Source organism: Leptonotus elevatus, chromosome 17 (genome assembly GCF_054856555.1).
Source record: "Leptonotus elevatus isolate MCC_2025b chromosome 17, RoL_Lele_1.0, whole genome shotgun sequence".
NCBI lineage: Eukaryota > Metazoa > Chordata > Actinopteri > Syngnathiformes > Syngnathidae > Leptonotus > Leptonotus elevatus.
In genome coordinates, this window is record NC_141255.1 from 17388867 (window position 1) to 17401431 (window position 12565).

General features: G+C 41.1%; 1 protein-coding gene across 2 annotated transcripts; it reads right to left on the reverse strand.

Annotated features, from left to right (window-relative positions):
* Positions 1 to 394: 394 nt before the first annotated feature.
* On the reverse strand, positions 395 to 12504 carry abcd2 (ATP-binding cassette, sub-family D (ALD), member 2). Of its 2 annotated transcripts, XM_086060071.1 has the most exons (11): positions 11406 to 12504; positions 10696 to 10876; positions 9108 to 9229; positions 7044 to 7206; positions 6854 to 6948; positions 6317 to 6462; positions 3748 to 3893; positions 3453 to 3537; positions 3173 to 3298; positions 2904 to 3104; positions 395 to 1944 (listed from the first exon to the last, which is right to left on the reverse strand). In XM_086060071.1, exons 1-11 carry the CDS (start codon positions 12333 to 12335, stop codon positions 1887 to 1889), a joined length of 2253 nt encoding a protein of 750 aa, XP_085916197.1. In that variant the 5' UTR covers positions 12336 to 12504; the 3' UTR covers positions 395 to 1886. The 2 variants fall into 2 exon arrangements, with proteins under 2 accessions (XP_085916197.1, XP_085916198.1); XM_086060072.1 differs by having other exon boundaries at positions 395 to 3104.
* Between the last annotated feature and the right edge of the window lie 61 nt (positions 12505 to 12565).

A 12565-nucleotide genomic window follows, 5' to 3' on the forward strand; every position in this document is an offset into this window, starting at 1 on the left:
CGATGACAGCACAGCTTCTAGGCAGGAAATGAACAAGCTGGAAACATTTTGTTGCCTCAATCTTTTTCCATTCTTCAAGAATGGCCTTTTAGAGACTGGATGCTAGATGGAGAGTGATCAACTTCCTCCAGACACGTTCTGTGGGGTGTACTAATTTTTGCATCAATCTAAATTAAATAAAACTGAACATTGTTCTCTAATTTATATTGTGAACCTTACTTACATTTTATAAGTTAAACAGATGTTATATACATTTAGTTTGGTCATCATTTTGGAAATTATTTTTGTCTTCATTGACATATTGTTTAAAGTTTAATTTTATGAAGGGGGTGTACTCATTTATGCCGAGCACTGTACTTACTACTGCAAAGCTAAAAATGAGCAACAACACGAGTTATTTGCAGCAAATTGTTTTATTGACAAGAAAATACTTTGCTCATGTTTAAGATGAAAACACGTAAACTGCAACACATGCACGAGAGATTATGATCAGGATGTAAACTGGATGGACAATCCCAATTCATTAATCCATCAAATTAACACTACATGCACGGTTAACAAACACTAATCTGTATTCATTAGGAATTTGAACAGAATACATTCAATCTTCAACTTGTAAAGGGGATGAAGCTATCTGTATCACTATTGTTATGGCCTGCCTTCTAAAGGGATACAAAACAGTGAGGTTCCATGTAATAAAACATCACCTCTTTACAATTAATGGCAGGACTAAAAAGGTAACTCTTTATATAAATTTACCCCCCCCCCCCCCCTTCCCAATTAGATTAGTAGTGCTGAAACACTCGTGTTCAGTCAGCATCCAGACACCGTGTCATTTAGAGGCACGCGCACCCTCCTGTCGGCAGAGTCTAAGATGTGTGATTCTTGTTGCCATGGCAATATAGACCTTGTCTGACGCTTTAGCAAATGAACGGAGCTGCTTAAAAAAAAAAGAAGAAAAAAAAAAGAACACACCCTCATACAATCACATAGTGGCATTGAAACGCCAATACAAGTCACATTCTGTGGGAAACTTAACGAGCAGCCAATATCCTGAGCAGGGCAGCATTTACAGTTTTTCTTCAATTCACAGGTTTCAAATCAAAACTGAATTCAGGATGCGACTGATTGTCCGTCGGAACTAGCAATATGGCATTATTATTATTATTATAACACGCTTTTGTTTTCTGACACTCTTCTAAATGAGAGTTTGTGTCCCTGGCATGTAGCAGCACCAGAAGCCTTCTGGGAATTGCAGCAACAGAGGTGGGCAAACTTTGATTTTGAAAACGGACCATGGGCCAATAGATGAAGTAAAAAATAAATAAAAAATCAGAAAAAATAGTGAATTGTTAACTTTTGTTAACTTAAAAAGAAAAATTCTCATTACTTTAGAGCTTCTTTTTGTAAGCAGCTTCCACCTCATAAAGAATAATAGTCTTCAATTGGTGATCACACGATCTACTTTGTGAACTGGACCTCCTCTTTCGCGCATCGTGTTTGTTCAGTAAACCAAAAAGCCCTCCGATCAGGGGTCAGACCTGCGTTATTAATCACACCAATAATGGATTTGAGATGGCTTTGTGTGTGTGCGTGTGCGCGCGCTGCGGGGGGGGGGGGGGGGGGGGGAAGCAGAAAAATAACAGGGCCGTGGGGATTCTGCACAAAGAAGGCATGAAGTGGAAGAAGAAAGAAATGTCAACTTGAGCTCGGTAGAATACCTCACAGAGCAGTGTACAGCGTGAAAACGACTGCTTAAAATATATTGGTATACTGTACTTCATAAAACAATTAAAGTGCTATGTTCAAACAAAACATCGATTGAGAAAAACATCGTCCTTACTCTTAGCTGTGCTCGTTTCTGTTGCTTAAAGGCGGAGTGGTTCTCAAGCTGGGATTGTGGTGACCCGGGAGTCAGCAAGCCGTAAGCTGGGGTCCACAAAACTGCAATAAAATGATGTCATATCATTGAAAAAAAAAATGACATACCTACATTTTAGGAATGCTAAACAGACAGAATTAATTACTACTCCCTACCTTAGCTTTTGCTCAATTAAAAGCACTGATGTAATTGTGACTAATAAATCACATATATCTGAAATCCCTGCACGAATAAAATCATTATTTTAGAACACACGGCGTATTGTTACAGTCATCAATCACAATCACAAGTTTGCCTTTTCATGAACCTATCCTCTGTTATTCAATGAAAAACGCATTGCTTTTGTGCTCAGGCCAAAATCATGTCTAATGTAAAATATTGCTTTGGTGCCATCTTGTGGCGAGGGGTCGTGAACCGATTCTGAAGCGAAGGGAGGACTGTCCTTTTATTAGGCCATAGCCTTTGAAAAAAAAGTGCATGGTCGCCATCTTGTGGCATCTAAGTGCAATTGCACATCTTTTTGGGTGGGCATCAATTGCTTTTGGATTTTTGATGTTCGTGGTACGGATATATGTATAAAAATTATGCATACATGTATAAATATACTCATGTATACAGATATACGTGTATACTGTATGTGTCTTTTTCATGATAAAAGGTGAAATATCACTTGTTGAATGTTAAACATTTTAAAATAATAATATAACTTCATCTTGGAAAAAACTATTCTTGAAAGATTGTGACTATTTAATGGATCTTTGTTGTGAAGATTACATTTTTTAACACTCTAAAAATATGAATTTATCCTAACTTTTGAAATCTTATGGCATTTACATGATAGTCATGTTTAATTGTCGTTCGGATGATAAGGTGTTCCTTCAGTTTGAGAACCCCTGGCCGGCTTTTGGATCAAAAACGACTTTGTTCACGTAAAAAAAAAAAAAAGAAGTTGAAAATGGAGCGGCCGAGAGAGAGAGCGAGTCGACGGAGAACACCAAACTCCGTCTCGTCCGTCCCTTACTCGTCGTCGGTTCTGAGCACAGAGTCGTCGCCCAGGATCTTGCAGAGCTCGTTGAGGCGCTGCTGCATCTCGGGGATGCCGGCCAGCTGGCTCTCCAGCCTCTGCTTCTCTTCGGTGAGCGAAAGGCGCGTGGCCGTGTCCAGCTGCTCGAAGCGCCAGCCGCCCTCGCCGTCGAACTGCAGCAAGTGCGTGTGGTACTTCCTGCCGAGAGATGCGAGACGGACGTGTGACTGGACTGGCAACGAGGCAGAAAGTCGACGGCTGTTTACCACAGCGAGGGTCTGTGCGTGATGGACAGCAGGGAGATGCCGGCGTCTTTGGCGGCCTGGAAAATTTTGCCCTCCACGTCGATGCTCACGGCGCTGGTGCACTCGTCTAAAAGGGCGTATTTCGGCCTGACGCGCACACACAGGATCGATACACTTGTGTTGCCAAATTGTACACACACACCGGCAGCAAAACGTGAACACGACTCCAAAGCAGCTTTTAAACACAACAGCTCAAAGTTTATAATGACCAACTGGGAAGGACAATTAACGGCGTCCTTACTTGTGGTAAAACATGCGAGCCATGCCCATCCGTTGCTTCTCGCCTCCGGACAACACGTCCTTCCAATCCAGCTCAGCATCCCAGCCTCAAGGTGGAAAAGACGACAACGACGACAAGCCATTTTTGTTAGAGAATTCTTCAAGTCTACCATTAAAATGGGCCACTTTGTTCTTAGTATTGCATCACTGATCAAGGACTTTGGTCACACTTTAGTTAAACCCTCCAGCAGCACTAAGCCGCGCAATGTTCCCAACAATTGGCCCATTTGTGAGATGATTGGCGGCCCCTTAATTACCTCCTTCTCTGGTGACAATGTGGTTGAGGTTGACGATGTCCAAGATGGCCTCCAGGTCCTTGTCGCCGAGGCCTCTGGCGGCCATGTCGTCCGCCGAATCGGGATAGATGACCTGGTCCCGCAGAGAGCCCATAGACATGTAGGGCCTGGATAACAACAGTCAATTTCATACAAAAAGTAAATCTAGATTTAAATGTGCAATAATCTTCGAGATTATGTTTTTGTGACCAACAATTGGTCAGCATTTTGTTCGTTGCTAGTAAAAAGGCCCTAACAAGGAAGCCCAACACTGAATGGGTGGATGGACATTAACATGGTCTTTTACAAAATGGAGAAAATAACGGCATACGTCAATCATAGAAGTGGACAATTTATTTCCTGCTGGGAGAAGTGGGTTCATTTTGTTAAACCTTTCAGACCTGACTTTAATTTTGACAATGACTGATTAAGGCAGAAAAAGAGATCACTCCCTATTTGTTCTATAGTTTCACACAGAGATACGTTACTTGTGAATACGTATGTGTGTGTGCTTCACTTTGCACTAAGAAGAACAAGCGTTTTGCACATATGGAATGTGATTTAAATGTTTTTGTTTTTCTGTTTGTTGTAAAGAAACCAATAAAAAGTTAATTACGAAAAAAAGTAAGACTAGAATCAGGACAATGGTGAATTCTATTTGGGGGATTTACTCAATAAAGCTTCTTATCAGCAAAATATGCCTGCTTTGACACTGCAGCAACAAGGAAGCAGGAACATTTGACTTTACTTATTTGGTCAGAATGAATTTTTCAGGGGTTAATTTTCACAACATTTCTGGGGAATACGTGGACTCAATTTAAACAGAGCAGTGGCACTTTAAGATGGCAGCCAGGGGCAGCACAAGAAAACAGCAGAAGCCCCAGACGTGTATACAAGCCAATTCATATTGCAGATTTTTGTCCGACCACTTTCTTTTTTTCTCACGACATACCTAGTATGAAGGGATTACAATCATAAGAAATTGCGACTACTGAGAGCACCAATTTCTCTGCAGCACAGATATGCCAAGCAATGTAGCGTGATCACCTGCAGCCTATGATGGCCAAGTGGGGCGGATCATCACTTATCAGTCATCACCAATGATTTGTGCTGGCGAGTGTGTGTCTTGACCTGTGCCAAACCCCTGGGGTTCGATCAAACCCAGATTAACAACCACTGACTTCAAGGAACAACCACTTTGTAATTTATTGTAAATAATACTGGCGCAGCTGCCAGGTGGCTATCTCACTTATATATACATTATTTAGCACTCCATGTGGGTCTGGTTAAAATTACATTTTTCCTTTTAACCAATGCCAGAGCAAGCGACCTTGCGCTGTGTGGATTTATAAAAGATTTTTATTCATTTTAAGATGAAAAATTCCACTTCATTAAAGTAAACATTGTAGTGACTTGTCTCTTGCAGCTTAGCAGAGCTTCAGATCATAAAAGATAAATGGCCTTCATCTTTTAAGAAATATCTCATTCACACACATAGCTGGGAAAAATGCATACAATCATACAAAAAGTGTTGTCATAATTACACAACTGTGCCAACACGATTTATCTAATGACTAACTACCTTCAAGTAGTTCAATATTTATTTCAAAGCTCTTGTTACAATGGATTCGATTACAGACAGGTTCGCCACGAGGCCGGTCAAACAATGCGGTGATAATGTTAAGTGCTGTGGAATACAGGGGGGTGTGTGTGTGGTCTTGTTTTTGTGGGGGCAACATTCCGGGATTTCACATAGTTGTGGGACCCACCTGTCCTTGTGGATCCATTTTGCTGCGCCCCACAAGTTTAAACCTCCTTTTGAGGGTCAAGACTTGGTTTTAGAGTTTAGGTTTGAATTGGGTTATGGTTGAGGTTAAGGTTAGGAATGGGGGCAGGCAATCATTTTTGATGGTTGGGGTTAGGGGAAGAGTCTAGGAAATGCATTATGTCAATGAGATGGCCCCGCAAAGATAGTTTTGTCTGTTTTGTTTTATTCCGTTTTTCCTTTCGGACACATTATTACAGGTTACATCGATCACATAATATCATTTGCAACATTGACATCCAAAAGAACGGCTGACGGGCAGAAGCCATGGCTTATTAGTAACCCGTCCCCATCGATTCTTACTATACGCTAGGGGTGTTAGAAAAAAATCGATTTTTAAACATAATTTTTTTATGGGAATATTCAACAAAACGTCTTACTTAAGGTTAAGATTTACACATTAAGGATGGAAGAATGTTATATTAATGGAACATTAAGCCTTAATATTTTATTTCAATGCTGTTCAAACATGAAACAGACTGCAACCTGAATTTTCAGATAAATAAATACATTTTCATACAAATCTTACATGTACAAGTTTACTGATTTGTATTTTATAAATTTGAGTTTTAAAAAATCGCAATAATCAAATTATAGATTCGTATCGGGATTAATCGGTATCGAATCGAATCGTGACCTATGAATAATGATACGAATCGAATCGCCTATATACTATACGCATCAGTCACATTAGTAAAACAAACGTGTGTGTGTGCGTGTGTTTACCTCTGCGGGATGTAGAACATGTGCTGAGGGGAGGGTTTGTAGAGACGCCCGCCGTACACGGGCCACAAACCGCTGAGGATGCGGAAGAGGGAGCTTTTACCGCAGCCGTTGGGGCCCGTGATCAATAGGTGCATGCCTTCTTCCACCTGAATGGCAAAACATGTATTAATAGTCTGCATATTCATGTAGAAGGGTGTGGAGGAGAGCGGAACCTTATACATTTTTTATCCCCACAATATTGCGATTACTATTTCACATGCATCAGGCTCCTTTTGGCATGTATTTTTGAACCAACACAAGCAATAAAATGTTATTACTCCCAAAAATGCAGTGTACAGTATATATAAAACACAAATACAGACCAACCTAAATACAGAAGTTTTTTCTTTTTTAAATAGTGATTTGAAAATAGTATTATTCTACTAGAATGTGATGCTGATTTAAAATGGATTAAGTGTTTATCCCTAACATGGGATGTTTTAATTCAAGTTAGCGATATGGTTCATGGTGACACATGTGACTATTCTCCAATCTCACCTTAACATTGAGGCTGGACACCACTACGTCCCCATTGGGTGTTATAATAGGGACGTGTTCGCACACAATACCGTTGTCCACATCGATCACTTCACCTAACATGAGAATAAGGGTCAAGAAAATCAGAGTTCAAATAATCCCTTTTTAGAGAGATTTGATGTGGATATGTTGGAGGCAATGGAGGATGTACCCTTAATCTCCAGCGGTCCATCAATGTGCATCCCTGGCTTGCTTTTCTTCTCTCCACTGTTGGCGGCCGTCAGCGGCGAACGCTTGTAGACGCCCCTTTGGACTTCCTCGAACACCACAAACATGTTGTGGACCCGCGCCGTGTAGCCCGCTAGCTCGGTGACCTGTCCCACATAGTGGGAGGAGGAGGAGGAGGTTAATGGCCGGTTTCTAGTAAATATTAGTGTGACCCATAGCTCACAAGGTTCAAATTCATGGATTACTTTTTGTAGGTTAGGTATGGCAAGAAATCTGGGAAATACATAAATTAAATAAAGAATCGTATTATGTAAATAACATTTCATGAAGTCATACTTTCATTTTCTTTAAAATAAAATGGAATTCGATAAATATTCGTTTCTAGCGCCCAGCATATTTCATCGGCCCATATTAGCCCTTTGAAAATCTGCAAAATTCTGCCAATTTTTTGCAGATTGTTTTTTTCTTTTCTTTTTTCTTTTTTAATTGTAAGACAGTCAATCACATAATTATTGTTGTGAGCGATGGCGTACCAAAAAATATGTTATTTCATCCATTATATATACAGACTGTATTTTTTTATTATTATTAATCGGCTGATTAATCAATTATCAGAAACTTATTATGCCAAATACCAGAATTGGCATTGGCCTCAAAATGTCCATGCCGGTCAGGCCAAAGTATTTTCATGTACATATGTGTTAATAAATTGGTTTCTATTTAATTTACAATATTATACAGTATATGTTTTAATTTCATTCTTAAATTGTATTTAAACAAATTAAATCAATTTAATACAAATAAACTGATGTTACTCAAGTAAGTTGAATCAAAAAAATAATCTTATTTTAATTTCCTAAGTTGAATTGAATAAATATAACTTGTATTAAAATCAATATAAATCTTATTCAAATAATAGTTAAACTCATTTTAAAATCAATAGAACATATCAATTGCATTTTAATTTAATATATGATGATCTACTGTGAGGACAGTTGAATTTTTCCAAATGCATAGCAGGACACATTATTATTAACATTAGCACTAAATATGATTATGACTTGAATGCTGTCTATAAAAATATTTTACTATAAATATGCTACATTTGACTAGAATTGCCATATTGTGTCGTATTTTCCACACTGGTTTAAGGATATTGGGGTTAGGGTGTATTCTTTTATAACACTAATTAATGGGGGGGGGGGGGGGGGGGATATGTTCTTGTTAAATATTCCCCAAATGGTTGTTTCTGCTGGACAAGGCACTTCCAGCAGACATCCATTATTTTCTCTTATTGGTGCCATATCAGCTGCATGCAGCAAGACGCCACAGGCTGTTGACTCAGCTTGATTCTCTTCTAAACAAGATCTGGGACTTTACAGACGCCACGTGGGGGGCGGATGACTCAAGATGGACATAACACCATGATGAAACATGAAACTCATCTGCCATATATCGGGACTCTACATTTGTTAATCGTGCCGAGAGTGCATGAGAGTGCATGAGAGTGCATGAGAGTGCATGAGAGTGAACGAGAGCGATGCAGGCTCAAAGATCAACAGATGGAGGATTATTCACAGTGAGGTTGAGCCTGAGAAAAGGAGCAGCGGCCAGTCAAATAAGGCAAACAATTTCAATCCTGTGCCTAAGTTTTTCTGCATCAAACTTTGAAGATCAAGTAGCCACAGAAAGATCACACTAGAGAGAGCAGCACATTGGCTATTCAATTGATCTGAATGAAGTTGTTCTCTTAAAATGAAATGACTCCATTTTGTCTGGCCACTCATCCAGACACGCACCTTTACATAAGACAGCCGTTGTGTTTGTGGGTGTGAGTATGTCGGAAGAATGTCATCTTGTAAGTACGAGCAAGGGCTTGCTGCCCATCAGCTGCACTCTCACACTATATAATCAGAGCCGATGAAAAATGTTGACGAGAGGGTGCTCGAGACCGCAATTCATCTGGTGATGCCATGACATCATGATCACATCTTTTTTGTGTGAAGTCTAAGATTTTGATTGAAAAATCTGCAAATAAGGCCGTCACCTCTTTGTAGGAGGACATGATCCTCTCGATGGCGTCGGCTCCTGACGCCAACAGGTTCCGGGCGATGGTGAACGCCTCCGTCCTCTCGCTCACCATCCGATGTGGGTGACCATCAGCTGTGTCTGGAAAACCAAATGTTTGTGAGAGTTCGTAGTGAGCGCTTAAAAGACTGTAAGTAAGCCTGTCACTTATCGATTATCTTATCAATTACCCCACTGAATAATCAAGTAAGCATATTTATTTATTTTTGCATTTTTTTTGTTAATCCACTAAGGTTGAATGTGAGTTGAATTGAGTGGATATAACAACTCATTATTTATTATCTTTTGTACATGTACATTAGCGTGCTAGTGATTACCATTTAAAGCAAACACTAACCACCACTGAGTTCACACATACATGATCTACAGAAGTTGAATTCAGTGGATATAACTACTAATTATTAATATTTTTTAAGCCTGAGCATTATTAAACACCAACATTTGCCTATGCTAAACAGTTAGAAATCACGATTGGCATTAGCGCACTAGCAATTGCCATTTAAGGTAAACAAACATGAACTACCATTTAGTTCATACATGCATCATTATATTTAGTTTCATTTTTATTTTATTTTTTCTAGAGAGCTCAGTATTGTTAATTCGGTAATCTTACAGATTCGACATGTCATCATCATTGCTCTCTCTTTTTTACCCTTTTTTTATATGTGCGTGTGTGCGTGTGTGTGAGTGTGTCCTCATTAATTCACCTAAAACCTATTAAAAATCCCATACCCTTCATTTAAACCAAATACTTCAGAATCCCGCTAGTCGTGAAGTTGTCAGGAGACCCGAGGAAGGATCAAAGAAAATAAAGAAAAGTGAAATCCAGCACCGACCAGACATCACCTACTTCCCCACCGGGTTACCAACCAGAATCTTTCACCAACCCCAGAAACATCCAAATTCCAACAAATTAGGGAGACCTCAAGAGACCAAAGGAAAGAAAGGAAGGATAGATGAAGTAGAGTGAGATCCACAGACATCAGCCTCCAGCGATTCAACGACCAGAGGAAGAAGCAGATTGTGTTTGAATTTTGGTAGATGCTGGTGTGGTGGATCTGGCATGCATGAAAACCTCCACCAAAAACGTCAGTTTCAGATGATGCCTCAACAATTGTTCATGAGTAAACGAGTGAAGCTGACTGTTAGCTACAATGAGCTCAATAACTTCCTGTCCATTGCGTGTATTTGCAAAAAAAAGGTCTGTGTAGAAACGTGGACAGCAGCACAAACAAGTTTCCGGCGGAGCTTCGAGGCAGACATTTTTAATCGACCTATTTTTCAACTTATCCGATTTGGTCGCCTTTTTTCCCCAACCCTAACTGCAAGTCCAAGTTAACAACTCTAATTCAAGTAGATAAATGAACTGTCTTTCATATTAACTCATAGTTCATTTAAATTCATCTGTTATACAGACTAATGTATTGCTTATATAAAAAAAAAAAAACACGAGAAGAGGACCTTGAAAAAATTTATCGCATATTAAATCGCAATTTTGGGGAAAAAAATAATATTTTTCTAAACCGCTCAGATGATATTTTCATTACCGCTGTCGGCGAATCCAGTGGCGGTGATGATGGGCACGGCCACCATGACGAGGCCGCAGCCGCTCCACACGTACTTCATGAGGAACTGCTCGATCATGATGTACCACAGGCGTTTGTTGAGGATCAGGTTCATCTGCTCGGCCAGGGCACGGTAGCACTTCTGGAGCTGGCGCATCTCCACCTGTCGGGGACGCAATCCACAGTCCGGCACTTGAAAGGAGAAAACTTTGTGTGTTCAATACATTTGCATTTGTCTTATGTTTTGTCTTACTAACATAAGAAATATATTTTAACTGAATCATAATTTCTATTCACTTTTTTTGTGACCATATTTTAGTGCAATTTTAATGTTTAAACTCATGACAGTGGCTTACAATAATATTAAATAGACTTTTTAGGAATAAAAAAAACTTTTGTCTCGTTTTATAAAAAGTGGTCGGACGAAAATGTGCAATATGAATTCACATGTAAAACGCAAAGTATGGTACTCCACAAGGTTGCAATGCAATTCTAGTCCAGCAACAAGCTATCTAGCAACCCCCCGCAATTATTTTTAGGGTTCGTGAATGGGCATACGAAACTGGTGGGGTTCCGTTCTGGCTCCAGCAAGGTTCAACCTTGCTAAACCCTATGTTTAGCCATGATGTCTAATTGGTTCCAAGTCCTCCTAAAGGTAGAACACTTGTACAATACACAATACTTGGACATACCTTGTGTCCCCTATAGAAGGCGATTTCCTCCGCGTTGGCGATGATCCTGGAGTGCATGTAGCGCAAGTATCCTTTCCAGTGCGCCTCCTCGGCCACCAGCTTCCCAAATTTAGGCGAGCACGCACGGAGGACTTTGGCGGTGGCGAAGACCACCAGGCCGGCCAGCAGCGTGGGCCCGCTGGCATTAGCGCCCCGGGACCGAGCTGTCTGGATGAGCGTGTAGGAGGTGAGCATCACGTCCAGGATGGGCTTAGTAAGGTTAGAGTAGAGATGGGCCACCGACTGGGAGAACATCAGCACGTCCTCCGTGAGGGACTGGTCCGGGTTGGCCAACCTCCCGTCCATGTTGCTGACTCTGTAGTAGGTCTGGTTCGTGAAGTAGGTCCGGTAGGCATGGTTCACCAGGCGGGTGCGGAAGGCTAGGGCCAGCTTGCACTCCAAGAAGCGGATGACACTGTTGACAAACGTGGCAGGGATGGCGATGAGGAGCCATTTGATGAGCTGGATGATGAAGCTCCTCGGTTGCTTCTCCACGATGGTCTTCACTATTTTGCCGTCCAAGCTGGCCACGTAGATGGACAGGAAGGTCCTGGAGACCAGGGCCACAGAGTGCAAGGAGAGCAAAGCGAGCTCCTTGGACAGAAGCTTGGGAAACAGGATTTTTGCAAGTTCCAAGATCTGCTTGAAGAATTCGGCGTTGACCCCGGGGGACGACTTTGATGGATTCGCAACGTCTATGCGGGATTTTAACGAACATACAGACGACCCGTTTTCAGCCCGTGTGTCGCCTTGTTTTTTGCAAAGTTGCCTGCAGATAACCGGGTAGAGCGTTTTGACGCCGTAGGCAGCAGCCGCCAGGAACACGGCTCGCTTGGCTACAGCCGTGCGGTCCCATTTCACTTTGGCCGCCGCATTGAGGATGTTGGACATTTTTAGTACGTTAGTCGGCTTTTATGGCGGTCCCCCAAACGCCCATCACCCTAAATCCACTCACAGCGTCGACGCGAGGAGGGAGACGGCCGCGATGATGCATTAAAAACGGTCCAAAGACGTACCGCTACATCCTGCTCTGAAGCTTAACCCGGCACTGAGACGAAATGTTACACTTCCGGGTTTACTTTTCAAAATAAAGTACTACTTCCCAAAATGAATGTGTATGT